General features: G+C 44.7%; 2 protein-coding genes and 2 long non-coding RNA genes across 5 annotated transcripts; 2 read left to right on the forward strand and 2 right to left on the reverse strand.

Moving 5' to 3' along the window:
• The first annotated feature begins 2,494 nt into the window (after nt 1–2,494).
• Nucleotides 2,495–6,137, forward strand: LOC127347292 (uncharacterized). The gene is made up of 10 exons (XM_051373499.2): nt 2,495–2,742; nt 2,989–3,058; nt 3,262–3,393; nt 3,487–3,550; nt 3,696–3,774; nt 3,879–3,963; nt 4,581–4,637; nt 4,908–5,018; nt 5,385–5,455; nt 5,703–6,137. The coding sequence occupies exons 1-10, from the start codon at nt 2,651–2,653 to the stop codon at nt 6,049–6,051; spliced, it is 1,110 nt and encodes a 369-aa protein (XP_051229459.1). The 5' UTR covers nt 2,495–2,650; the 3' UTR covers nt 6,052–6,137.
• Nucleotides 6,138–6,402: 265 nt separating this feature from the next.
• On the reverse strand, nt 6,403–10,295 carry LOC127347282 (uncharacterized). 2 transcript variants are annotated; one of them, XR_007879612.2, is made up of 5 exons: nt 9,838–10,295; nt 8,426–8,870; nt 7,642–7,710; nt 6,532–7,088; nt 6,403–6,482 (listed from the first exon to the last, which is right to left on the reverse strand). XR_007879612.2 is itself a non-coding variant. In XM_051373491.2 (4 exons), exons 1-4 carry the CDS (start codon nt 10,115–10,117, stop codon nt 6,590–6,592), a joined length of 1,293 nt encoding a protein of 430 aa, XP_051229451.1. In that variant the 5' UTR covers nt 10,118–10,294; the 3' UTR covers nt 6,403–6,589. The 2 variants fall into 2 exon arrangements, 1 of the variants encoding a protein (XP_051229451.1); XM_051373491.2 differs by having other exon boundaries at nt 6,403–7,088; nt 9,838–10,294.
• Nucleotides 10,296–13,319: 3,024 nt separating this feature from the next.
• Nucleotides 13,320–17,163, forward strand: LOC127347310 (uncharacterized). Its single transcript, XR_011753354.1, has 5 exons — nt 13,320–14,021; nt 14,529–15,573; nt 16,043–16,199; nt 16,530–16,700; nt 17,094–17,163. It is a non-coding gene; the product is annotated as an uncharacterized lncRNA (long non-coding RNA).
• A 376-nt stretch (nt 17,164–17,539) lies between these two features.
• On the reverse strand, nt 17,540–20,413 carry LOC127347300 (uncharacterized). The gene is made up of 3 exons (XR_011753360.1): nt 19,207–20,413; nt 18,995–19,105; nt 17,540–18,406 (listed from the first exon to the last, which is right to left on the reverse strand). It is a non-coding gene; the product is annotated as an uncharacterized lncRNA (long non-coding RNA).
• Nucleotides 20,414–24,680: the final 4,267 nt, after the last annotated feature.

Here is a 24,680-nt window from a genome sequence, read left to right on the forward strand (position 1 = left end):
TTAGATTGGTGAAATAGTGTTGCCGGAGGGTTATTCTGTGCTTTTCTTTCACTTTTGGGTTATTTCTGTGTAAATCGCCGTTAAGATGCAGTCGTAAATTCAAAATAGCATGAGATTCAGATATCCCCCTAGGTGTCGCTGTCAAATTCTCTGAGATCAAATGTCACATTGTCATTCCTAGTCTTATGAAACATTTGTTAATTCGAAGTAGTGTGTTCCTTGGAAAAGCACTCTTCGATTCATGTCGCAGATTTCGTGTACCTTGTTCCTTGTACAGCATCTTGTTCAGTTCGTCTTGCACTTCCTTGTCAGACCAAGGATGTCTTCTCGGGCCTGTCCATTCACAGAGGTTATAGCGAGGTGTGTTTGCTATCTGAATTACTACCGCCCCTCCATGCCGTCGATCTGCTGAGACCCCACGACATACGTTTTCCGTGGGAGTTCTGACACTATCAACATCATCAAACCATACGACATGACCATTGACTGAACATAGCTCATATGATTTCTAGTGCCAAGAAAATAGGTAAACACATGGTTGATTTCAATTGAAAAATAGTTGCTACCTCCTAGCCCCTCTCGAAATAGGCTTTCGCCCCGCTATATTAATATAGCAACCAACCAACCGATACAAGATAGAGATCAACGCTGGGGCAAGCAGCACATCAAAGCCCAAGAGAAACAAAAGAAGAAGAAAAAAGAAAGCAAAGTCGACCAAGTCGGATCGACGAAAACGCTAATGATCCGCCACCGTTGCGCCCTCCGGAGAATTCCCACCACAAACTTAGCCCTCCGAAGCGCCGCATACCAAAGCAACACCTTCAAGAAGGGATGCGACGATGACGACGCTGCTGCCCGGACAAATCCTAGGGTTTCCCCCGGTATGCGGGAGGGGTGTGGGGAGGGAGGAACCCAACGCCCTCCAAGAAGGAATGGTGGCGCCCGCAGACGTCACCGCGTTGGTGTCGGAAATCCGACAGGGATTTCTCCCAACCCCCAAAGAACCACGACCCCGGACGCTCCATCACGCTCCGCCCACCTCACCACCCACCAGCTTGCGCCACCACGGTCTTGGAGTCACTACCGCCGTCTCACCGTGGTCAAGCAACGACGACCGACCGAACGAGAAGAGACAACCAGGGCCAGGAGGTGGCTGAACAGCGGCAACGCGGGAGGGCACAACCTTCACCGCCGCCTGCGGTAACCGACCGGACGTGGCTCCAGGAGCAAACCAGGCCCCTACTGGTCCGGCCGAGCCCTGCAGGCTCGTGAAGCTCCCATGGCCACGCTGCAGTCAGCGCGCCGCCGTCCAGAGTCCCCGCAGCACAGCCGCTCCGTCGCTCGCCGGAGACAAACACGGGGAGCCCGTGCCTAGCCCGCCAAGGCCCGGATGGGGCCCAAAGGGCCCGCATCCGGCCAGAGCGCGCCGCCGCATAGCTTCCATGTCGCCGCCGCCAAGCGGCCGCGCCGCCGCCACCAGGCCACCCAAAGACCGCGCCGCCCGAGAGCCGCGCCGCCGCCGAACGCAGAAGATCTAGGGAGCACCGCCGCCGCCCGCCGCCCCGCCTCGGAGAAGGAGCGCCGGGTAGAGGAGGGCCACCGCCGCCGGCACCGCCGGCTTTGCCGGCGGCTCCCGCCGGCGGCGGCGACGGGGGAAGGGCGGAGGGGGAGGGTCGACGGGGACTAGGGTTTGGGCGCCCTGGAGTCGCCCGCGGGGGGAGCGACCCGAGGACGAGGGGTTTTTTCCACTCGGCACCAACTACACATTTAACCGTTGCTACCTCCTAGCCACAAAAATACACGCATACACTTGATTGTAATCCCTGTCTCACAAAGATTTGAACATACTCTAACCCCTACCCGAAACCCCTACCCAAAGCCATTAACCCAAACAGTACCACGTTGTCTGTCCTATTCCACCGATAAAACAAGTACTCCTTAAAACTAAAACCATGGCACATATTATTGATCGGAGGCGGTATTAATCGATGGAGACAACAGTAATTGCACGGTAAAAACCCTAATTGCAGATAAAAGCCATGTATTTGTGGCCATATTGAGTACGTAGAATTTTGGGGCTTACCGTAGACAGGAGCTGGAGCCCCTCCGATTCATATTACTTGACACTAGTATGGATGCACCTAGAATTAAAATATGTCTATATACACATCGGAGGGAGTATTAAACTTTCGGTTTTGCTATGTCTCAGTCAACTTAGATTTTCTCAAATCTAAGTCACTTACAAAAAAGTACTTGAGTTCACATTTCTGTAAAAAAAGTGTAATTGCACTTTTCTGTCAGAAATGTGCAACTGGACTGAGTTACACTTTTCTTTGAACTGCAGTTGCACTTTTTTGAGTTGACTGAGACTTAAGAAAATCTCAGTCAACTGAGACATAGGCACACCCTTAAACTTTTATAAAACTCAGCTTATATCCGTGCTCCCTTGAAAGAAAAAGGAGTCCAGCCCTGGGCCGTCAGTCCGGTTGTAAGAAAAAATTCCTAAAAAGGGCAAAAGAGTCACCGCCGCCGGCTACTACTGCTGCTGCGACTCAGACAGCCTTTTCCCCATCCCCACGGGCGGCGGCTCGCTTGCATCACGCCCCGCCGCCTCCCAAAAGCGCCGCAAATCTGTCTCTGCACGCCGCCCATGGCTGTCGCGGGAGACGAGCAGCTGCTGCTCCACCTCAAACTCGCCATCCTCGCCCTGGAGCCGCCCGCCTGCGTCCTCACCCTCGCCAGGTATGTACATGAGCTCACCAAAGCACGCTAGATTGCTCAATGTAGAGCACTGAACTACCGCCATCCTAACAAAACTCCTGAGCCACCTATGCGCAAGCGGAAGTAATCAGAGCCTCTGCTGAAAATTGGTTTTTCAATAGCTTCCGTTTTCAATTGCAGTTCATAATTTCGGCGTGTGAGCATTAGCTATTGATTTTTTCCCCTCAAAACGTTATGGTGATATTTATTTAAATTTGGATTATGCAGAAAAGCTGGTGGAGGTTCTGTCACGCCGCACGTTCAAAATTTTATTCTGGAGAACTGTATTGGAACTAATGTAAATGGCTTTTTTCTTTTTCAGATCAGAAAAATTACCTACTGGAATTGTTAATTAATATATTTTAAAATTATAGCTAATCACAGTAGAACTAAAATTTAATTCACTTGTGAATGCACTGCAGTAATGCTGATTTTCTTGGTACTCCTTGCTATTTTTCTTCCCGCTGCTGGTTTGAACTCTAGCATTGTGTACTCTCGCAGGTAGGGAAAAGTCCAAATTATGCCTATGTAGAAACTATACTTAAAAAGGTTATTGCCGAGGCTGAATTATCGTCAGATATTGTGATCGATGAACTCTATGAGGAATTGGGCCAGTGTATGTTGTCAAAAGCAGTATGTGGATATATTATTTTAATGCATCTCAATAATCACTACTCATTTGACACTATATACTCAAGAGTAGCTCCTTTCTCTGTCTCTATGCAGAACAATTCCTCGCTGGATGTGGCTAACAAGATCTATAAGGATATATCCTTTCTTTCTCCTACATGTGAGTTTTTATATTTGGAACACTTTTCTCACATATTTCCATAGCTATTTATTTTTTGACAGGATTTCCATAGCTATTTATTTTTTTGACAGGATTTCCATAGCTATTTAATTATAACAGTTTACTAACAGACATGTTTATGCAGATGACAATGTTTCCTCAAATCCAGTAAGCTTGGTTGCCCAATTATCATGCTCCACTAACATGCTTGAAGGTGATACAGGGTATGATGGGTCTAAATATTTGAACTCATGTGTTCATATATTATGTTGAGCTACTTTCATTTTGTGTTAATTTACTCATATCAGTGGCCATTTTACTATTTCAGGTGTTGTCTTTGGCCCTCAAGTTTATTTTTATCTGAGTTCATTCTTTCATTCCCAGAACTTTTCTCCAAAAAATCTTGCTTTGAGGTAAAGTGTTTATTTGTAGTCTTTTTTTTTTATGCGGGTACTTTATTTGTAGTCTTGGCTTAGAATTAGATTTAAATGAACACTTCATATTTATGGAACGTGTTCTGGTCTTGCTTGCCCGTCCTTGCAATTGTACAGTTCTATTTTCTGCTGTGAAATAATATTGTAGCTTTATTTACTGATATGCATATCCTATGCAGAATATTAGCAAGTTCAGATGACGAGGTCTTGTCTATTTTGTAGACTACTGTAGGTTCTCGATTTGCATGTATTTAAGTATTTTCTTGCATCCGATACAAGTATTATTGTAGTAATGCAACTTGTAGTTGTGCACATGCTGTCATATACCTTTTGCGCCAGAAAATTGTGAGCACCTGGTAGTTGGTACAGCCTCATCAAGTCAATGCTTTTATTACTGCCATGTTTTATGTGCAGTTTCCCCTTGATATTTTTCCTTGAGAAATTAGTTTATTAGTTGAAATTAATTTAGTTTTGTATACCGGAAATAGTGACGACTTAGTCCTCTGGCTAACTGGATCAAGGGTAAAAGCTGGGGCATGACTGTTATTGTGAACTTTAATGTGTGATTATTTTTCTTATGTTTTCATGATAAGCAGCTAGGTTCTGGTGTTGGTTTGGTTGGCGTATGTCTTAACTACGTTGGTGCTTCCAAGGTATGAAAGATTGTAATGCCACTCTCCATTCAAGTAAACGGTTATCTTTCTGCATGGAGTGATCTTTATTAAAAATATTCCTGTCATTCCTGATGAAAGTTGGTGAAGCGTCTATGTTACCATATTTAATTCTTCAAATTTGACAATCTGAGCTATGAGCGATAACTATGCATGAACTATCCGTGCCAACGAAGTGCATAAATTTTTTCCAAGGTGAAACATTTATGGGACAAGAAACACATCTAAGGCAAAATGTGTGTAATGATGCAGGTTATTCTTACTGACGGTGATGTATCTACTCTAGCTAACATGAAGGCGAACATGGAAATGAACAGCTTATACATAAAGGATTCTCAACTAGTAATAGAAAGCAATAATAAGGTTTGTTTGATTCCTTGCGTAAATATCAGCTTCTATATTTTCAATATCGCGCATTTTAGATTGGCAATGTGATTTTTGTTTGTAAATAGACGATCTTAGCAATCCAGTAATTGGATAGCATAGCTAGCCCTAGATCAAACTCATTTTGTTAGATAATGTATGCATAGCGTCTTGTAGATTAACAGGACTGCCAGCATTCTGTCCCTTGGAAAGAGTGATGATGCACTGAATTCCATATTTATTTTTCAAATTAGGATTGGCCCTTGCCCACAAAACCGCCTCTTGAAGGAGATGTTCCCTTTGCGCTTTGGATGAGTTCAGTTTTACACTAAACTTTGATCTTACTATATTCTGACATGCATGTAGGTAGAGTGCAAATATCTTTCCTGGGAAGAAGCGTCTGATAAAGATTTATGGGGCTGCCAGAGAGATGTAGTGTGAGTATTTTATATTCTTTTTTGCACTACTTCTTTTGTATTTCTGTAGCATTATTATGCTTTCATTTTTCAGTTTGTTATTTTGTTAAGCTGTGAGTTCCTGAAACTAATTTAAACATAAGCACTACTCTGCGGAACCTTGAGAGTGCCAGTTAAATAATTGTGTAGCCTACTTCCAAAGCAGATAACAAAACAATTGCTTGTTGTACATGCTTCAGCTTCTCATTTAACCTCTATCTTTTGCCAGTCTTGGTGCAGACATTATATACAATCCGTCCTGTGTGCCTCACCTGGTTCGGGTACTTTCTATGCTACTTAGAGAAGACAATGAGCAACGCACAAGTGTCAAAGCGGCAACCAACAAAGAAACTAGTGATGAAGCATCTGAGAAGGGCGCAACTGGAGGCCGCGTTGCCTATATGGCCACAGTTATTCGGAATGTGGATACTTTCAGTTGCTTTGCCAAGGCAGCTGCCGACGCCAAGTTGTCTATCGTCAACATTACTAGCACTGTGGCTCCCTCGAGTTTTCTTCCTTACATGCTCTCATATGATAGATCGAGTGTCCAACTTCTTGAGATTACATTGTTATCATAAGATGCTCTCGGAGTAATATTATTTAGCTTTAATCGCAGTGACATCAATCTTATTTGAACGTCAAATGCAGTATTGTGATTGTTTCATGGATGCTTGCTGGCGAAGTGCTTCCTCTGTTTTTGAACTTTGTGTTTGCAATCATCATCGTCACATCAATAAGTGACTCCTCTGTTATTTTGTACTTTGTGTTTGCAATCATCATCGTCACATTAAGTTCATATCAAGCCTTTGTATTTCTAGTATAATTGACCAAACCAATGGACCACGAAATAAGTGAAACGACAAAGACCTGGATTCTGTCTGCTAGGAATACAAATATATAAAGGTCACTGGATTATTCAACGTCTGAAGTACGCAAAATTTATCTTTCATATACATCAAGCTGCCAGCAAAATTCTGTACAATTTACAAAGTTGCACATGTTCTACAAGGCCATCATGAAATTATGATGAAGGTATTTGGCACTTAATCCTACACAAGTACTGGTCCTGTACTCCTAAACCAAAAAGGTGGACCATACGTCGCAGGTGGGAACTGCTCAGGCAAACTTCAACGCAGTGACTGCCAAGAGAGTTACAGCTCTGAAAAGAATATCATTCACGCTTCTCTGTATTCTCACTGCAGCTTCATCCTCCATGCTTGTGTCGGTTGGGCCTCTAAATATGCTGGTGATCGTGTCCCGCAGGTTATTTACCGCACATGAGAGCCAGAAGAGTCCAAACCCAACGCCCGTGTTCAGCAGACGGGTAGCGGCGAAGGGAGTCCTCCCACCGATAGCAATTTTGCACACGACAGACAGAAGAACAGCCAAGCCAGTTCCGGCAATAGCAATAGAGCATTGTGTCAACAGTTCACTGATCTCAGGACCTGCTTTTTTCAGTGAGAGAATTGACGAGCTGTCTTTGTTCTTGTCCAGGAGGATCGACAAAATTGCTTCGCTGGCCTGGAAGTAATTCTTCTGAAGCATGTCACGCTCATTGATGTTTTTTCCCTTCTGTTTCTTCTTCGATTGAGATTTTGCCTTCACGTTTGTCGTGCTGCATATTTTAAGGCAGCCATATTAGAACATGGAAACGATTTCGGATATAGTACAAGTAGCAGGTGCAGTACGGTCATACTACAGTATTCTCAATGTCGATTAACTTGTGCATGATGTTTAGGTCTTTGTGTATAGATATCCAAGATTTAATGTTTAGGGTTCACCTTCAAGGTAAGTGTTTCATGCAATGGTTGACAGCTGGGATACGAAAAATATCTGTTGCGCTAGTTACTGATATAGCAACCAGTTTGGTATAATGGTCGGGAACTCAGGATCTACATACAAGCAATAATTTGTACCAATTTAAATCTGACAATTGGAATTAGGAAGATTAAAGATATACAGAACTGTACCCTTTATGCCTAGTTGATGGTACAAGTGATTACAGAAGTATTAAACATCAGTCAGGTGTATACTATGATAAGTTGGTAACCAGCAGGTTGAAGAATAAACATAGAAATACTCAAACCTAAGCATGGAAGTTATCATAACTGTGTATACCAAGAGAACACCAACATGAAGTAATACACAAATAAAAGAAGCTACACTACCTTTTCGAAGCATCGATGGCTGTGCTTGCCAAATTTGAATTGGATTGGCTACTATTTCGGCCCCTTTTCCTGCTTATGCCAAAAGGATGTATGTCATGTAACTGACAGAATGAAAATGGTATGCATAATCATATAGCTGCACTAATTCAAATTTAAACAATTAACCATAACTCTGAAGAACATTGCAGAAATCAGAAAGAAGGGATTCTTCTAAGATAATTATCAGGCAGAAGAAATGCTGCCTAGATCCAATGATAAGTACTCAAGAGATCATTTAAACATTGACATATTCATTAGTTCCAAGTTATGCCTTGCTACAGTAGATCCCTCTTCTAAGGTCAGCAGATAGCTAGATATGGTTTTCTGTCCCGAAGATATCAGACATGTTATACATCCGATTCAGCTGACATGGTTGAAAATGTTCAGTCACTCAAGTCAAAGTGTCAGCACATGCAACTAACTAAGAAAGATTTACATGCGACATCATGCAATCCTGAGATAATTCATGGGACGGCTGAATCAGAATACCAGTTTACAGAGAAGATATTTGCCATGAAGTATATTCTCTGCATTTGGAATATTTTAACAGCATTATGTGCTCTAGAACTTCCACTCCATAAATTAATGCAGACATTACAAGTGGATGGCACTAAGGAATTGTTATAAGTGATTCCCCTATCTGGCAGTGAATACTGTGCATATCACTCAACCTAGCTTGGTGAGCGAGTAAATAAGATGAAGAAGAGAAACAGTTCACATGGAGCATGATGCTGCACATTATTACCTGTCAAAGTATGGAACTAAATATGCATCCTTGCAACCCCTTGGTTCTGGCTTAGGCACATTGAACTCCAAGAAAACGGAAAGCAGATCTCTCATCTCATCTCCACTCCCAGTGAAGATGATCCGACCATTTTCATCAATTGCAAGGGCAGAACCATGGGACTGAGCAAATTCCAAAAGAGGATCAGGGATGATGAGTTGATTTTCTGGTAGATACTGCTGTGGCTCCTCCAATGCGAATTCGTAGATGGTTAACTTGTCATCGGGGATATATGGTTGGCTGCCCATGTTCATTGGTAGGTTCTGGGGTCCCGTGAGTTCAGCCAGTATAGACGCATCGAGTTCATTCACATCGGATCCTGACATTAGAAACTTTAGGATTTTCTCTTGCCTTGCGCACTGCTCAGCAATCCCAAGGCTCAGTTGAATAGAGTCGGGGTGCGTATCTGTTACACAATAAATAAACATGAGAGCCGTCAGAGATTGAAACTTTGAACTTGAACAACACACACGTAAAACTGGACTTGTACAGTGGATGACAAACTATAAACCGAAGGATAAACCGCAGGGTATGTAATTAAGCTTGACCAGAACTAAGTGTGGCATAGCGGCAGGAGCAGCCATCCGACTTGAAACAAAAGGCAGCGCTAGTTCAATAGACAACATCTCGCTTACAACACACGCAAAGCAGTCGATGCGTAAAAGGAATGTTTTTTTTTTGTATCACTTTTGTAACCCGCAAGCTACGGCTCGTGCGTCACGCTTCTTGTTTAATGTATGTAGCGCAATCCCAATCGACAATCTGCTGCGTGCAACACCGAAGGAAGCAATCGATGCGTAAAGGACTGTACACCGCAAGCGAAGCCTCATGTGGCATTTTTCTTGCTTCTGTAATACGTTAATAACAATCAGCAGTTTTCAATTCTGTTGCTTTGAGTAGAGCAGAATGCTTTGCAAGAGGAGGGTGCAGCGATAATTCTAAGTTGTATCGTCATTGGGGAATGAACATATTTGTATCAGGCAAACATTAAACTGATAAGCACCGAAACAAGCAGTTAATGTGTAAAGGACTGTACACCCTAGACTAAGGCTAATGCATCATGCTTGTTGCTTCTAACCTAATAAGTTAACAATCAGAAATCTTTTAACTCTGTTGCTTTGAGTAGAGCAGAATAGTTTGTGTTTATCACGGGGAAAGCAGGTTTCCTCTGCAAGAGGGTGCAGCGCCTAATTCTGTCATAGGGCCACACGATTTCCCGTGAGGCAATTGTTAAACTCTGCAGCAATTCAGTCCTCTTAACAGACCTCTGCAACAGCAGCATCCGACGATGAAACGAGACAGGCAGCATCGAATTCACAAGACGGTGCCAGCACGGCCAGAACCGGTTTAATTGTCAGAAGGAAATCGCGAACCTTGGACGTCGATGAGGCTGGCCCTGTCGAAGGCCTGGTAGGCGGCGGCGGCGGCGGCCGATGCCTGGGTGGCTAGCCCCGGCACCGCCATCATGTGCTGCAGGGGCTGCTGCTGCTGCTGCGCCTGGTATGTGGCCTCCAGGAGGTGCTGCTGCGGGGACGGGGAGAGCTGCTGCGTGGGCCTGATCTTGGGCGGGAAGGGAAGGGCGGCATGGAGGTCTTTGGCGGGGGCGAGGTGAACCGGGGAGGCGGAGGCGAGCAGGGAGAGGTCGCCCACCATCGCGCGGAGCGGATAGAATTGTTGAGAGTTTCGGCAACGGGGAGAAGACAGAAGAAGTGGTGTGGTCGGGGATAAATCTGGCGGGGCGGAGTTACCGGGCGGGCGAGCGGCGTGGAGGCGCGGTGGGCCGGGGAAAAAGACGGCGACTTTGGTTGCCCGGCGCGGCGGGGGAGGGGAAATCGAGGGAGTTATCCGAGGTTGTGGTCGGCCGTGTGGTGGGTGGGTGTGGTCTTGCTGTGTGTGGCGGAGCGGAGGAGGAAGATTCGCGAAGGTGACGGTGGGTGGTCGACGGGGCCGCCGGCCGATATTTTGCGGGCGCGGCCGCGGCCGACGGGGCGTTTTGGCGTGTGCCGAGTGACGTCGATCCATCACCCGATTCTCGGGGCCACAGATTGGGATGCCACTTCTTCCCGTGTTGAGCGTCGTCATTTCGTGTCGCTGTGAATTTTTGGAAACTATAGGTGCATTTCGTGTGGCTAAGCCTACGAGGATCTTTGAACGGTGGTCAAAATTTACTCTAAATGTTTTGTCATTCCATCCCACAAAAATGCAAGTGAGTAGTAATTTTTCCTCTCCACCCAAAAATTCGTCTTATCCATTTCCTTCAACTGGAAGTTGCGCTGGCACGGAGAAGAAAAATCACTATTCAAAATGGTCTCCTTTAAGGCGTCTTCACCGGCCTAACACATTTCAGACACGAAAAGAGTTTTTATGCTATTGTGGGAGCTCGTCCATATGGCTCTGGGCGATGGCCATCTCCTCTTCCGTGAGGTCTGGTGGCTGGAGTCCAAGTTAACGCCGACGGGCAAAGACGACGCCCGGTCGTTGTCGAAGAGGTCGTTGTCTTCATATCCATCTTCGTCCTACTCCTCATCCATCAGGCCGACTTCCATCTCACGGATGAAAGAGGGCCACGTCGTCGAGGTATCCAGCTCGGCGGTACGGGTTGAACTTCCACGACCCGAAGGACTGCTAGATGTGGAAGTCGGTGGCTAAGACTAGATCGTCGTGCAGATCCGGTGACGGGATAAAGCGGCGGCAGCGCATCTCGCCGCGCCTCCGCCAGGGGGCGCCGCTCGTGGCACCGGAGGCACCGACACCCGCCGCGAGTTGAGAAGCCAACCTGTCAGCAGGTTCACATCTAACCAGGGCACCGATCATTCCTTCTCAAACAGCCGCCGCATGAGGTCCACCTGGATGTACCGGCGGTGTCGCTCCTTCTTCTGCCCACCCCAGGTTGAGCTGGCCTCGTCGTCGTGCTTGGTACTTTGGAAGAGACACCCTTTTCCCATGGCACCAGCATGCCCGAAAGGAAATGGGCGATGGCAATGGCGTGGCTCGGTATGGTTGTGGCATGCCCTCTTAAAAAAGGAGGTCGCACTGCCTTGCCTTCAATGCCTACCGGGAAAGCCTACCGCCGCCTGCACCAGCACTGGCGTGCGAAACGTGAGGCAATGCCATTAACGTGTCACAGAAAACTGTAAGCGAAGCTGCCCGCTTCTACTGGCTTGCATAAACCGAAACGAGTGGGTTACTACCAAGCGGGCTCGAGGGAGAAGGGAGTGAACACGCGTGTTGACCACACTATGTTCGCAACGACGCATTTACGACCTAAATTTGGGTCTCAAATATATTGCCACGGACAAGATCGGTCATTATGTGTCAGGGGGCTGAGATATTACCATTTTGACTCAAATGGACAGGTCTGTCCCGTTTGCATTGGGCTGGAGTGGGTTGCAGCACTGTTGTAATTGAGTGACTTAGCTTAGGCTTTTCCAACTGTTCCAAGGTTGATCGACATTACTTCTATAAATGTTCCTAGACTACTCGGGCGTTGGAGGCACCTCAGAGGGGCACATCAATCCTGGTCGCCCATTTCACTTGCACAGTAAATCCCCAATCCCGCTTTTCACCTCAGCCGTCGGATGTGGTGATTTTTTCGTCACCTTCCTCTGCTCGTGTATGCTCCATGACGATTGGGTCCCTCTTTGTGCGGGGCCGATAGCGAGAGAGAGCGGCGGGTGCTCGCACTCGTCGACTTCCACGGAGCGGTGGGTGAAAAAACCCTAGCCAGAAGCTGCTGCCCAATCCTCCCCCAAATCCCCGAGCCGCCTCCAATCCCCGAGCCGCCTCCTTCTCCCCTTGTTTGACCGTGTGTGGCGACGACGACGGCGCATGCGGGAGGAGGAGGGAGGCGGAGCTGCGCCGGCCTCCGTAGGTGAAGAAGAGGAGGCTGGGGCGCAGCGTGGAGGTGGCGGCCGTCCCGGCTCTGGATGCGACGTGGCGGCGCGCCCGTCGCGGAGGCGGCCGGCAGCGCGGGCCCGGGAGCAGCCGCGGGCGCCGCCGCTGGCGCCGCCGGTCGCGGGCGTCGAGCACACGGAGTCGTGGGGCAGCGCGCCGCCGGGAGCTCGTCGTCCTCTCCTCCACCCCGAGCGACGGCGATGGCTGGACGCGGCGGCGACGGAGAGCTTGCCGGATGGCCGGACGCGGCTGTACCCGGCAGAGCGGCGGCTGTACACGGCGGTGACGGAGGCTCGCTGGACAGCCAGATGCGACGGCGCAACGGCTGGATACGGCGGGTGCGGATGCTCGCCGGATGGTGGATGGCCGGACGGCCGGCGTGCCTAGGAGGCGCGAGTCAGGCGGCAGCGGGTTCAGGTTTGCTTCTCCCTCTTCTCTGTTCTCTTTTCTATTTCTAGGTTGTTAGATCTAACATGTTAGTTCTGTGGTTTCTTCTTTGTGTTTTCATCCGATGGATTTATGGCTTTCCCAGATCAGAACCATTAACGAGACATCCAGGGAAGGCGGAGAAACGATTCTTTCATTGTGCTTTTGTTGGCCGTTTGTTACGGCCTCGGCGCGGCAGCAGGACAAGGTCCCCCAACACATTGCGGGAGCTAATGTTGCTCTTCCCGGTGCGCACCCTTATCCCCATCTCTCTCTATGTTCAGATTTTGTTGATTGGTTTAGGCATAGATAAAAGGACTCACTTAAAAAAGGATAGAAGGACTCAGGTAATTTTGTTGAGGGTTCGGTTAGTGGATATTAAGGTATATGAGCATAAATGGTCCAGTTCTATTTTAATTTATGTTGGTTGTTCTGGGAACCCAAATAATTCACAGTTTCTAATGCATAATAGGATATGTGGTCTTGCTCTTTACATTGCAACATGCAAAAAATCCTTAATATTGTATAGTTGTTTATCTTGGTGTGAGTTTACTAATAAAAAACAACTCTCAATGATTGTTGCAGATTAAATTTGAGGACTTGGTTCTCCTTCATCTCCTCCCCGAAGATGTCAACAAGATGTCTGGCCGACTCCCCTGGTAGTGCGGTGTCCTCGGCCGGAGTAGGGCGACCTTGCCAACAACCTTCAGCTCCCTCCCTTCCCTTCTTTGATTTTCCTATGGAATTCATAATTTATGCTCAGTTGGTGCCGTCTTCTTATTGTTATCTGTTTTGTTTCGTTGTCGACACAGATGCAAAAGGAGAGGTACAATTTGGACTCAATGATGCATTGTTTACTAAAAGGAAATCTCTAAATTATTATTAGTGGTTATTTTTGATGATAAGTCATTTTCTGTGTGAAAAAACTTTGTTCATACGTCGCCTTGTTTCACAGCTTTTCTAAATTTGTTAGCATAAATAGTTTCAGGTATCATGGCTCCTAGAGGAAAAATTATTAATAGTATACACGCATTTTTTTCTCTTTCGGTAATCATTTGTTGTTTTATAAGTGTGACATAATGCTTATTTCTACCTCTAGCAGGATCATGTAATTACTGTCAGGAATGGTACCAATTCGCTGATTGCAAAAGGTACAAATGAAAGGCCCTTTTGTTTTAATGCTATTGATGCATCACAAGTTGGTGAAACTGATTTGTCTAGGTGGATGCATAATTAGGTGAGTTTATCCTGAAGCACTGCCATATGAAAAAATCTCTACTTTCCATAATGACTTTGGTATGTCAGTTTGACATGAACCCATAACTGCTACATAAATAAGGTGATGGGGCCTATTTTGCCGGTGGTTAACATGAAAACGTATATTATGTGATTAGAATATCCAGATGTATTTTCTTAAGATAATAATGTGTCAAATTATGTGTATGTCTATTTGGATGTCTTGAAACAACAGCATATTGGGCATCATGAAATAGTCACCCAGAGTTTGTTCAAACTTGACATGATTTGGGTTTACCATTTGCGATTTTGCAATCTGCTTTCCTAAAATGTAAAGATTCGGTTGTTAATTTATTCAACGTTTCGATCCTTTGATTTTAGCCTGCAGCTCCTGGTAAAACTGTATACTCCCATGCAATGATTTTTAAGTGGAGAAGAATCAATTCGTTTGTGTTTTACCTTCTTGTAGCTGACCACACTTTATAGAAAGCTATCTTCAATTCTGCAGTTTTGTGCTCATCTGTGCACAAGCGGCCAAGCGCAGCTATAACATGGTGAATGAACACTACTGGTAGAGAAGATAGGAACGAAGAAATGATGGTAAGAACCACTAGGGCCAGAACATGTGTCAATTTACGAATAGTTTCTTTCTTCAAGGAAATAGGAGTAGTGTGGTTTGGCTCTACCAAAGTAAAAACATTGTATCATCATTGTGATTGAAAATGGAATTGGACAAGGGATGTTTTTATATACTCCGTAACATAATTTGGTCCAGCCCTATGTTTCTCCGCTGTGGCGCCCTTGACAGAGAAGCATTAGTATGTGTTCTGGTTCCCTAGAGAGATTTCTTGTTTCTTGAACACAACGGAATTAGGCTGATTGACTTTCTACAATGTTTGTTTTTCATAAAAATAAAACTATTTGCTAGCCATCTTTCTGCATTTTATACATGCAGATACAATTTAGTTATTGGGTTACATTATGTAGATGCATTTGCACAAGCTCCCTCTGGTAATATCATATCTTAGAGAAAACCTCAATACTATCAATATGTATTGTGGCAGTCACTCCTATGGTCGACTTTTGCAAGAAAAATCTGAGATTTCTCTCATTTTGTGTGATTAACTTGTTGTTGTGGGGTATATATATTGTTCTTGCAAGTAACTTGCATCCAATGTCCTGATGTGCAAGCAAATCGTCCTCTTTATTTCTAACATTGGCCTATTTTCACCTGTCATATTATCCCCTCTGAATCACTATAAGTTTTTTAGACCCTTTATCAGAGTTAATCAGCTCACAAATCTACAGTATTAGTAAGTTCTCTGAGTTAGGCGCCTTGGGAATAGTCTGTTACCTTCTCAGATCTTCTCTTCTTTTTTCTTTTGTTGGAACTCAATATTGACTTTTTTGTTCTTTATACCGTCACATTGTTCCCGCAGTTTCAGTTAGTTTGTGTGTTCCCAATGTTCCAGGAGACAGCACATTTATTTTGGATAATATTGGAATGGAGATCATCAAGTGACTTGGAAGTACTCAGGCTGAAAATATGACAGGTAACACTTCTATATTCCAGATTTCTCCATAAGAATCTGTTCGTTGTGGGGAATTGCAGCGTACATCATACTTTGTTGGATTTTTTTATATATAAAAATAGGATGGCACATTACCTTATCTCACTCATCTGCGTTAGGTATAACCATCAATTTGAATTATGGACGTCCCTGTTTAGTCTGTCCATTTTTACACAAAGGATGGATTTTGCTGCAATATGAATAGGCTATATATTGACGAATTGCCTATCCTAGGATCACTTATGAGATATTCATGTATTTATGAAGGAAGAGATAAACTTTGTGTTTTCGCACCAATTTTTCTAGAAAACAATTATTTTAATATACTTTAGTGGTGGAAGCATCATTTTTTATTGCTGGACATTATATTGCTTGTAAGTTACAGATAATTTTTTGCTCTTGAGAAATTTTATGATGTCGGCACCTGCTGAGTGCCTTCTTCTGCTGGCAGGGATGTGCCCTCTTCTCCATCTCTGCATGATGGCTCAAAGCATGCCACCATGACCAGATTGTTTCTCCACAACAGCAAGACAGATAATGCTTTAGCCCCGTTGGCTCTGGTTTTAATTTTCTTGGTATGGTTGACTCTGGTTTTAAGCTCTCCAAAGGTATGTTCTTCTTTTGTTATATAGTAGTATTGTTGTTTGCTTCTTTAGTCTTTCATTGTCTTAGCTAGGCCTATGTTACTGATTAAATAAAACTTAGGTGCTGGTCTTTGGACCATTTATAGTGGTGAGGTGCACTTATTGTACTTACTATTCAAATGCTTATGAATTGCGATTTCTTGTTTTTTGGTTGTATTTTCCTTACTGGTTCCCCTTTAGCGCAGGCAGTTTTCCAGATCGTGCCCTTTGTTTAGCTGCTTGAGATGATCCCTTTCAGTCTATCCTATTTTAATTAAGAAGCTCAATATCCATTGCTCATGTTATGTCTAGCAGCAAGGCATTGGTGTAGGCCTGTAACGCCGGTGACAGAAGGCAGGCTGTGATTGATCTTGAGATTGCCTTGACCTCTGTGTCGTAGCGGCTGCTGAATAGAAGAGCTCTATCTTGAGAATTCAAGGACCCCTGGGTTGAGGAGGACTTGGCCAAGGAGTGCATTCGTTGCTGGTGCGTGTGCTATGATCCCGTCTCCAACTTTTGTTTTGGACGCATTTGCAAGTAATTAAGCCAAATATTAACAATGTTCATCTTGTCTCCTTTGGGATACTCATAAATTTGGATTCTTCTAATACCTTCTAGAAACAAAATGTTTATCTAATGCGCGAGAAAAATAATCCATGAAAAAGAAGTGCTTAACATTGTTCTAACAGCAACTCACCCAATTTTACAATACATGGTTGGTCACAGGACTAATTTAGTTCTATAGTGGGCGACAAGCCCTCTTAGTTATTAAATATTATGCAATTGATATTTCGCATGTTTGGTGCTCACTGATATACAATATTTCATATTTAGAGGCAAGAAAGTCGGGTTGGTTCTAATTTTAATTTTTGTTTTCAGGCTGGCCCATCAGATCCCAAGCAATTCCCCTTCATTTTAGCCGGGAACAAGGTTCATGTAGACACTGGACGCACGAGTGGTTAGTTTCTGGAACACTCAGCTTTTTTTTTTACCACAAACGCTCTACAATTAATTCTGGTAGAAAATAAAAAGTCAATTGTTTACACATGTCCAGCTTTGCGTGGCAACACATTTGACCTCCAAAAATTTTCTCCGCTTATTGATTGAAAATGAGGATGGTACATGTGGTTAATTACAATCTCCATTTGAATGATAGCATTTACTAATTGTTTTATCATGAAACTGGTTCTGTCGGAGCCAAGGTCCAGTTCATTTTTGGTTTGCGGGATATAGATGTTTGTCACACATGGCTAGCTTTGCGTGTGTATAAAATAACCTCTTACAATGGCCAAGGGAATCTGAATATTACTATAATTTCTGCTCTTCTTATGCTGCAGTATCTTGAAAAGCCAATCAAGTATAGTAACATGTTTCACATGATATGTCTCTGGTTATGTTAAACAGGAAAAAATGAAAGCGAAAAGAGAATAGGCAATTGATAGCATTTACTAATTGTTTTATCATGAAACTGGTTCTGTCGGAGCCAAGGTCCAGTTCATTTTTGGTTTGCGGGATATAGATGTTTGTCACACATGGCTAGCTTTGCGTGTGTATAAAATAACCTCTTACAATGGCCAGCCGCGATCTCCGCCGGCCGCGCCAGCCGCGATACCTGTCCTCCCGCCCGCCCACGATCAGCTCCTGATCCCACGCGTGCGATCGTAGGATTGGATCAGCTAGCTGAATCCCACGCCTAGGATCGCATCGCCTCCGCCTGCGACCAGCTTCTGCTCGCCGGAGGCCTGCGCAACTCCCTCGCCGTCGCCGCTCGGCCGCAGTCCAAAGCTCCGGCAGATCGTCGTCTTCTTCCTGCTCCGGCTCGCCTCCGACCTCTCCCAGGACGCCGATCGACCGCTCCGCCAAGGAGGCCGCAGATCATCCAACCACTCCGGCAGCACAAAAAGCTATGGCAGATCGTCACAGAACCTCCCTCCTCGTTTTCACCGGCAGATCCAGCAGCTCTCTGTCTCGCATGTGCTGCGCAGGTCGATGAGGAGAGCTCCAGCAGCTTGTCTGCAACCGCCGCCGCCATGCCCCATGTCTCGCTGGCAGCCACCGGCAATGGCAGAACCTCGCCGCATTCATGTCGGTCACCTTTTCTTCTGCCCACCGCGTGTGGGAGCTGCTCCGGGAAGCCCACCTCGCCGCGCCTTTTCGTGTGGATACTGTACCTTGTCAGAAGAAGTGCCCACCTGAACCAGAACAAAAACAAGAAGTAGTGAACAGAAAAATACCAACCTGAATAATGGCTAGCAATGTTCATTTTATACTGGAGAGGAGAGCATAAATATTACAGAGACAGATACTAATGCATTTAGTTGTCCTTTAGCATTACCAATTCCAATTCACTGAAACATGAAGCAATATATGAGTCTATGGCTCTGTTGAAACAAGTGTGAACATACTCTGCACTTCATACTGGCACACTGTGGAGCAACAATTTAGCTACAGTATGAGTAAATTAACGGAACTGGAAGTGGTTTTTGTTGGAGTATGCTAAATGCAGTAGTAGAATAGAAACATGGGAAGGAGATCTTCTGTTAACAAATTGTAAAATTCCACATCATTGGCAAGGTACTCAGCTATTATGATGCTACTGCATAAGTGAATATAAATATACTCATAGCCAGCAAAGATGCATTTATCAAGCAGACAAACATAGCCAGCAAAGAAATTAAGTGTCATGAACCCATCAAATCGCAAACAATGTCCAATCGCAAACAATGTGTGCTGCTGCTGTATCAAAGAAACCTTGGTGCGTTTCAGATTCTTCACCTTACCTGAACACCCATATGGCCATATCCTAATCCCAGCCTTCATCAGCATCATGTACTTCGGCAACGTGGATAATTCAGAGTATTTCCATGTTTTGATTGATTAGTGCTCCCACCCTACCTAGAAGATAGCAAATTGTTAGGGCCACCAAGATATCCGATGGATCCATAGCTGCAATTGACCAATCTTTTATGCCATCTATGGACAACCAGATCACCTACATTTGCGTCGGAAATATCTTCTATGCCATCTCAATGGAAGCAGCACCTTAATCTTTGACCTTGAATGTTACAGCATTTGGATTGGATCTGTGTTTTTTATTTCTTTTTTCCATGCTAGATCATTCACAGGACAAGGTGCAGACATGATTAAACTTTTGTCTCTAACCAAGCATTTTTTTTTTCCCCATCATGCAGTGAACCAGTGAAGCATGTTGTTCAGAGATGATTAAATTCATATTGTTTCAGCTCAACAACTACACTGTCTGTAACATAGTCTGTTGCGTGGTTTGTTCAACATACAGGGATACTGGTTCCAACTTCCAAGTCTACACAAGTAAGCAGGGATACTGGTTCCAAGTGCAAGAGAAACATCCTGCTAAAGCTAAACTCATTGAATCATCTACAGATTTATCTTTGTCTGAGGAGAAATTGTGCTATCACATTGATGAAATGCTATAGCACAGGTGGTGAATTCCACCAGCTATGTTCTGTAATATAACTATTACAATATTAGACTTAGGTGAAACAATACTTGTTTCTATAAATTGATGTTGGAATATATATTATGTGTAATGTATGCATGAATTCTGTCAGCTATGTTTTCAAATATACTTGTGATAATATTAGACTTCGATGAAAAAAAATACTTGTTTCTATCTATAGATATTGGAATCTATGCTATGCGTACCTCAGGGGGACCTTGATGAGCCTCACAGTTTAAAGCCAATAAATCTCAATCATATACTGTCTCACTTTTATCCTTGCGCCGGGGCACAACGAGACCTACCGAAACATGGGGGCTTCAATTTGTTATGCATTTGTTATGGCTCGGGTTAACTGTAATTGTTGTCCGAATTGAACTACTAACCAAAATTTGATTGAGGATCCCTGCAGCGGCAATGATGCTAAGCGGGTCTAAGGGGTCGGAAGAGGAAGAGGAGGACGTAGGAGAGGTAGAAGGAGCCATCGAATGGGAGGTAGAGGGAGTAGCCAAAGGAGGGCGGAGGAGCTGTCAAGGATATTTTCTCCAATGCACGTCGTTGGATGCCGATGGAGCCTGGATAGCCAGCCAACTCGGCTGCCCTCCCTTTACCACTATTCAGGCGGCAACAGAGGTAGGGGCGGACCTACGTTATGCTACCAGGAGTCACAGGACATCGGGTAGAACTTCCATTCCTTGGTAAATTTTAACCATTTATAGTGTGTGACACCTCTAAATATAGGTACGTAACACCGTTATTTTCTCGGCATTTGCTAAAACACACCGTCCGATTATGTTTTTGTCAGTACCATTACAATTTTGTGACACTTTTGCCAGAACACACCACCAGCACGAGAAACGGAAAGTTTTGCACTTTTGCTTGTGATGAATGGTTTTGAAGACAAAGTGCAAAGCTTTGGACAGAACACACCACCGGCCTGAAAAACGGAAAGTTTTGCACTTTTACTTGTGATGACTGGTTTTGAAGACAAAGTGCAAAGCTTTCCCTTTTTAGTCGGGTGGTGTGTTCTGATAAATATGCCACAAAATTTTAATGGTACACGACAAAGACACAATCGAGTGGTGTGTTTCAGAAACGCCAAAAAATAACGGTGTCATGTGGCAAATTTTTCCAAAAAAATATGAGTGACTGAGGGAGTGACACCGGTATGTTTTTGTTCTGGATCCACCCCTGGGTGGTGGGAGGGTCAGAGCTCCGCTCCAAGTCTCCTATACTAAAGCAGTTAAATTACATGCTAATTCTTAATACTATAATAAGCTACAACTTATGACTTAAATTCCAATTTAATTTTGCTACTTGTTCGGTTAAACTTGCCTATAATTAGGTTCTGTGACCGACACCATAAAAGAAGCCTCCCCGTGCATCGGATATGTTATACTATTACACATGGCTTGAATATTGCCTTTTGCCATTTGTCTTGGGGGAGCAACAGGTCGAAGGGTCTCAAAGAGCTAACATTAGCCGATTAAAACTTATGGTTATGTGACCAAAAAATGAAGTTGTTATGCAATACACCAAATTCAACTACGAGTAGCTCCAATGCCCTGCTTCCCGAGTGTGTCTAACAGTTTGAAAGAGGAAGAGGCAAATGTGCAAGTGACCGAAGAAGAAATCGCAGCCATTTAACCGTAATATTCTCCAGTTACCGCTCGAGTGGTAGCAAGTATCCAAAAGAGAGTGGAAGGGACATCGAGGGCATTTTCTCCAGCCTACCCCATCGATTATAACTCAACCGAAGCAAACGGAGTAGCCAAACAAGAGTAGAAGGGCCGTCGAGGGCATTTCCTCCAACGAAACACGCCGAATATTACTATAACTCACCATGGATGGCCATTTCACCTAATACTCCCCCTTTGCTACTGCGATGATGATGGCGGTCGAAAGAGCTACACTTCGCGCTCCCGAGCCTCCGGTATTGAAATAAACCAAGACTTATGGTGAGTAAACGCAGTAACCAGAGAAGAGCTCGAACACACCCCGTCGGATACTACTATAGCTCAAACTGGATGCCCATTTAACCCTAATACCCCCTTTACTCGGTGGAAGAGCTCCGCTACAACCTCCGGTCCTAAAATAAGCCAAACCTTATGGTTAGCCTCTGCCATTTGCGCGATAGCGCAACCGGTCATCTAGTGTCATATATGCATGCATGCATGATTTACATATTACCATACCTGCACTTGCTCAACCCCATGGGTACTCCTAGGGTAAAATTTGTCCCACCTTACCTTAGTAGATTGCATTCATCCAGTGCCATCTTGAAGTCGAACACACACAAAATATGGACAAAAAGGGTGGAACCAAGATTATGATAAATGATTTGACACAAAAGAGGGAAATCGAGGGAGTTATCCGGGGGTGGTCGGCCGTGTGGTGGCGGGTGAGGTGTGGTCGTCGTAAACCTGATTGGTTGCTTGTATAGAAATTTCGTGGCCCAACTGCTACTGTATGAGTAGGGACAACTCGTGGGCTAACTTTGGTACATTGTTTGGATGCCAACAATTTCACTTAGCTCGAGTGGAGAAACAAGAAGCACTACGTTTGGTTGCCCACAGGTTGAGGAGGATGGTGATTAACTAAACTAGTTCAATCATAATCACCTCTATTTGTCTAATCATTCATCGATGCATGACAATATATACATGGAAAATATGAGCCTCGGCATTGCGATTCCATTCCATCGTCGGTTTGTCGTATCATCGAGTGTTTCAAAAATCGGTTTTGTGTTCTATATTTTGAGCCATTTGTGGACGAGTTTAGTTAATTTTTCGCACACGGTCGATCATTTCAAAATTCCTTCGGGGAGCTTCATCTCACCAGATCTACTCGTATACAAACGTCGAAACCGAAAACTTTTAGCACGAAAGTCGTGCGCGACAGTAAGATGAAGCTACTCGTCGAATGAATTTTGAAAGGCGCAAATGGTTGCGACGAATTTGACTAAATTAGGCCAAAAAATTCAAACGGGACAAGAAATTGCCATTCACATACTCCACGAAACTGAAAACAGTTCATATGAATTGATTCGTAACATCAATACACATATTTTCGTGTTTAGCATATTTTAAATTGACCCACTGTTTTACAGATCGGGAGTGATTAAAATGATGCACATTAGTGCAAGATTGGATTACATAGGGGGCTTGTATGCATGCAGTCTGAAGGGCCCACCTTCCGGCTCGTACGATCCTGCCACGGAAAAAATGCTGAATTGGAGAGTTCCTATTAGGCTAACTTTTTGGCTGATTTAAAGTTCGTGTGATGCAGAGAATTTTTAGTTTCGTGGATAACCAAACAGCCTGTTTTTATTTCCCCGTGCAAGAAAGACCTTTGGGACCAACCAAACACGCTCCTGTGTTGTGGCGAAGTCTCGCCTCGTGTTCTCTCCTGTAACGGGGGAGGAAAATTGGCGAAGCTGACGGCAGACCGTGGGCGCGGCCGCGGGTGTTGTGCTTGGTCGACGGGGCTTTTTGGCGTGTGCCAAGGTCGATCCATCACCAATTTTCGGGGCCACAGATTAGGATGGCAGTTCCACGATTCTTTCCGTGGTACAAAATGTACGCGCCGTCATTTTTTATTTTTGCGGGTATGCGTCGTCATTTCTTGTTGTTGTGAAATGTTTGGATAGTAAGTCAAAGTCCATTTCACCAAATTTCTTGCTATGGGTGCATTTCGTGTGGCTATGCCTGCGGGTATGTTTGAACGGTGAACAAAATCTACTCTGTCAAATGTTTGGCCATGGCATCTCACAAAAAATGTAAAGGGGACCATTTCACTCTGAATTGTGATTTTTCTTCTCCACGCAAAATTCGTCCTATCCATTTCCTTCAACTGGAAATTGCGTTGGTCGGACGAGCGGTGAGTTTTTTTCCCTTGTTTGAACGGGGAAGAGGCCAAGTTAAGGTTCGAGAAGTTGTATTAACCGGCAGGTAATTTACAGAAAGGACCCTAAGAGATACATACATCGCACATGGGCCACAACTTTTACAAGAACAACCTCGGATAAAGCAAAGAAAACACAATCGGATCCTTCTCCGCTGCAGCTTTGACTGGACCTTGATTCACGGCCACAATCAACCTCGGATAAATTGTACTACCTCCGTCCCAAGGAATAAGCCGCACACGTATTCCAATACGAACTTTGACCATAAAAATTGAGCAACACAATCTTTATTATATTATATGTAATTAGTATCGTTAGATTCGTATTGAAAAACACTTTCTAATGATGCTAATTTCATACAAACAAGCTTTATATATTTGAAGTAATTATTGGTCAAACAAAAAACACGTAAAACGAGAACGCCTTATTCCTTGAATCGGAGGTAGTAAGAGATTACTTAGAGATGGCCTTACCTTAAAACTTAAAACTTACAAGACACACGGTATGCCATATTAAGACTCACACTAGCTTCTCGGGACAGTCTCATTTTCAAAGATGTTTATTAAGGGATCAGTTATAGATGCTCTCGGCTGGGACAAATTTTCACCCCTAATCTACACTACTTAAAAAGGAGGAACATGTTTCTTATTCTGCCAACTCTCAATACGTCAAACCCTTTGGTCGTCGTGGTCGTACTCCCGTTCCGCACTGTGGACAGCTCCGTTTCACCGGTCCCTAAATCATGCGCCCACCTCGCTCTAATCCCGCCCCATCCCAAACATCTCCCCTGGCGCACGCCCCTCCCCTTCGGTGACTACAGATCCACAGGCGATGGAATCGCCGGCGGCCCGGCGCGGAGGAAGCCCGAGGTCGGCGAGGAGGCGCCGACCGTCCCGTTGTCTTTCTGCAGCAGCTGCCGGTCTCGGCTCCGTCTCGCCCCCAACCAGGAGTCACAATCCCCTCCCCTTTTCCTCTCCATCTCTCCATTCATGGTGCAGTGGCGTCAGATCTGGCTGCCTACTCAGGTACATTCTCGCTCCTCTGTCTCTCTCTACATGCCCATCTCTCTACCCATCCTCAATCC

The sequence above is a fragment of the Lolium perenne genome, chromosome 1 (assembly GCF_019359855.2).
Source record: "Lolium perenne isolate Kyuss_39 chromosome 1, Kyuss_2.0, whole genome shotgun sequence".
In the NCBI taxonomy this organism is placed as follows: Eukaryota; Viridiplantae; Streptophyta; class Magnoliopsida; order Poales; family Poaceae; genus Lolium; species Lolium perenne.